The sequence below is a fragment of the Pteropus alecto genome, unplaced genomic scaffold (genome assembly GCF_000325575.1).
Source record: "Pteropus alecto unplaced genomic scaffold, ASM32557v1 scaffold78, whole genome shotgun sequence".
Lineage (NCBI taxonomy): Eukaryota > Metazoa > Chordata > Mammalia > Chiroptera > Pteropodidae > Pteropus > Pteropus alecto.
The window spans coordinates 11,457,161-11,460,011 of NW_006443124.1; the positions used below are offsets into that span (position 1 = coordinate 11,457,161).

The following is a 2,851-nucleotide window of genomic DNA, read 5'->3' on the forward strand; positions in this document are numbered from 1 at the left end:
CGCTCCGCCGCTGGGTCCGCTCGGGCGCAGGCCCGGGTCGCCCGGCCGTGCGCTCAGCCCACTCGGGGCAGGGTTTGGGGGCCGGGGGTCCCGCCCTGGTAGCGCAGCCCCTCGCCCTCCACCCTGCTTCGACACCCGTCTGGGTCCCCGTCCCTCCGCCTGCGTCCGCTTCCCGGGCTCGGGCTGGTGAGGTCAGCGGCGCCCTTCCTGCCGGTTCCCTCGGCGGCCGCGCCAGGCGGGGAACTTGGCCGCCCTGCTGTGTCAGGCTCCCCGGGAAGGGGCGGCCGGGCTGCCAGAAGTTGGAGAGGGAAGCAGGGGCGTCGGCCAGGCCCTGAGGGGGCCGCTTCATGTTAGTGAGGTCCACTTCCCTCCAGAGGGCAAAGGGTTGGGAGTCTGTGCCGGACCCGGCGGGGTCCAGCTTGGTGCCCATTAACACAGGCTGGTGGATGAGAAAGTTTTTTTCTTTGTCGCCCTCCAGACATCCCTTTTGAATCTGCCTTGTTTTTCCTCGGCAGCCGTGGAGACTTGTGATAACTAGTTAACTAATTCAACAAACTGGCCTTCTGTGTGTCAGAAACCGTAAGGAGTTGCTAGCCCAGTGTGGCAGATGGACTGGAAGACCGGGCAAGTCCAGCCCCAGAGCAGTGTGGTGAGTGCTGTGCTGGGAGGGAGCACTGCGCTGTGGGTACTTGGTAGAGGACAAGACACTTCAGGCCAGAAGGCTTCCTGGAGGAGGTGACCCATGAGCCGAAGTGGTCAGATGAAGGCTGAATAAAGGATAACCTGGACAGAGGAACAGCCTATGTGAGAGGGAGCAGACCTGAGCACTCTAGTGGAAGCAGGGTGGTGGGGCAAGGGACACTTTAGGGGATAACTGTCCATGTCGACCCTGTCCACAAGAGCTTCACTGTGCCCTGCATGTGGAGGGTGCTCAGTGAACCCTTGTAGCATGAGAGTGGATCAGAGCACTTCCTACTTCAGGACAGCATAGGTGGGCCTCTGGCCTCTGCATTCTAATGACATCTTTAAAATGGCGTGGAAGAACATTAGAGTCTAGAGTCCCTCCCAAGACAGACTGGTGTCTTCTGCTATAGAATGATACCTAAGGCTTGTGCTTCTTGATGGAAACCATCTGAGGCCCTGGAGCCTTGGCCCTCCTGCAGGAGATCCTGGCTCAGAACAAGGGTTGGGGGATGTTCCTTTGTAGCTTAGGACGTTCTAAAATATCTCAGGTTTTGCAGAGATCCACTGTCCACCTATGTATTTATAGAATGTTTTTGCAAGCCGTTGCTTCCCAGCCCGTGTCACATCTGGGGTAACATGTTCCATGATTGAGTTCTCTGTTAAATGAACCAAGATGTCCTTAGGCTTGTACTGAAACTGCCCTTGAAGTGTCCAGCCTGCAGCCTCTCACTGTTGTCTGGGCCTCAGGGCTCAGCCTCTTTGTCCACTTTTCCCACTCACAAGATCTTTGGGCTGTGAGTCCTTTTCTTCTCAGATGGCCAAGCATGTCCACTGTGCAGCCCAGCCAAGGAAGCCACGTAGCAAGGATGGAGTGAGTTGGCTGAAGGCCTCGGCCCAGAGATGCTGTCATACTGGGCCACCCTAGTGCTCCGAGAGCTCAGCAGGCAGACATGGTGATGACTAGTCTGTGGCTTGTGATAGTTGTCCCCTCATCCTGTTGCAGGCTCTGAAGTGGGGTGCCCAGGAGAGAGCTTACTTTGCTGCTGGTTTAGCCTGGCCGCAGCTGCTCTCTGTTGATTCCTGTGTACCTCCTGTGTGCCTGGTTTCTGCTTAGAGTGTGCCTGGGGCTGGAATGAGGGAGGAGGATGAGGAGGCGGCAGCTGCAGTGGCACTGTTCTTGCCCGTGGGTAACTCATAATCTCTCTGAGATTACTGCTTTACTCTGGCAGTTTAGCTGGCCATGTGCCAGGGGAGGAGCCCAGAGTATGAGTGCTGATCAGAAGGAGAGACTGTGTGGGTGCAGTCCCGAGGAATGAGTGGGGTGGGGGACTCTGGGTTCTACTCATTTCGTGAGAGAGCCTCAATTTTTCACTCTATCCTCCCACATTCTTGGGAGGGTCTGAGATTGGATGCAAGACCTTGGCCGATTTGTAGCCACGCTGGCTGATAGTGTTCATTGGGCTGGTGGATGTGTTTCTGGCTCCTGGGATCTATCAAGAGTTTAATTTTATGCAGATGGAGGTTGGCAGGAAATGCTGTGATGCAGGCACGTGCAGGCCCAGACAATGCTGGGGCGACAGTTAAACTGAAGAAGTTGCTCCAATCTAGTAATTTGGACTTCTAGAGTGCCTTGGGGTAGGGCGTCAGCCTGCCTTAGAGCAGAGAGGGCTGGTGGCTCCTGTGGCCACTGGGGTTTATGCTGGGTGGGGATGTGGAATGAGGGATATCGTTTTTTATTCTTAGAAGGAGCAGAAGGGAATGAGAAGTCTGGATTAGACTCCTTGGAGCCCTAGAAGAGAGTTTTTGTTTCGGTGATGTCATGGCAAGGGAGAGGACTAAGTGTTTGGGTAGTGAGTTCTCCAGCTCCGATAGGATCTGTCTGAGCCTGATCACAGACCAGCATCTGCTCTAGACCTTTCAGGAAGTGCTTGCTGGAATGTAGCCTCTTGTGTGCCTGGCACTCCTGAGGGCCAAGGTGTGGCTGACATCCTGAGGCCTCATCCATGTAGGAACTTGGAGTAAACAGGTCAGAGGTGTAGACATACGTGAGGTCTTAGGACTGGTCCAGTGCCCTGCATTTTGCCAGAGGACTTTCCTTCCTTGGTGAGCTTTAGAGCCAAGGATTGACCAGTCCCCAGGCTTATTCCCTGGTGCCTGGAGTGATGCG

General features: G+C 55.5%; 1 protein-coding gene across 4 annotated transcripts in view; it reads left to right on the forward strand.

Annotated features, from left to right (window-relative positions):
* The first annotated feature begins 234 nt into the window (after positions 1 to 234).
* P4HA2 (prolyl 4-hydroxylase subunit alpha 2) overlaps positions 235 to 2,851 on the forward strand; it is a 33,611-nt gene continuing 30,994 nt past the window's right edge. For 3 of the 4 annotated variants that reach the window (XM_025040635.1, XM_025040636.1, XM_025040634.1), the window contains exon 1: positions 479 to 649. Coding sequence is in view for 3 of the 4 variants with exons in the window: in XM_025040636.1 (XP_024896404.1) it covers positions 608 to 649 (42 nt within the window). In the remaining variant the exon portion in view is untranslated. Of the gene's footprint in view, positions 350 to 478; positions 650 to 2,851 lie in introns of those variants that run through there. The other variant, XM_015598196.2, reaches the window with a different exon arrangement.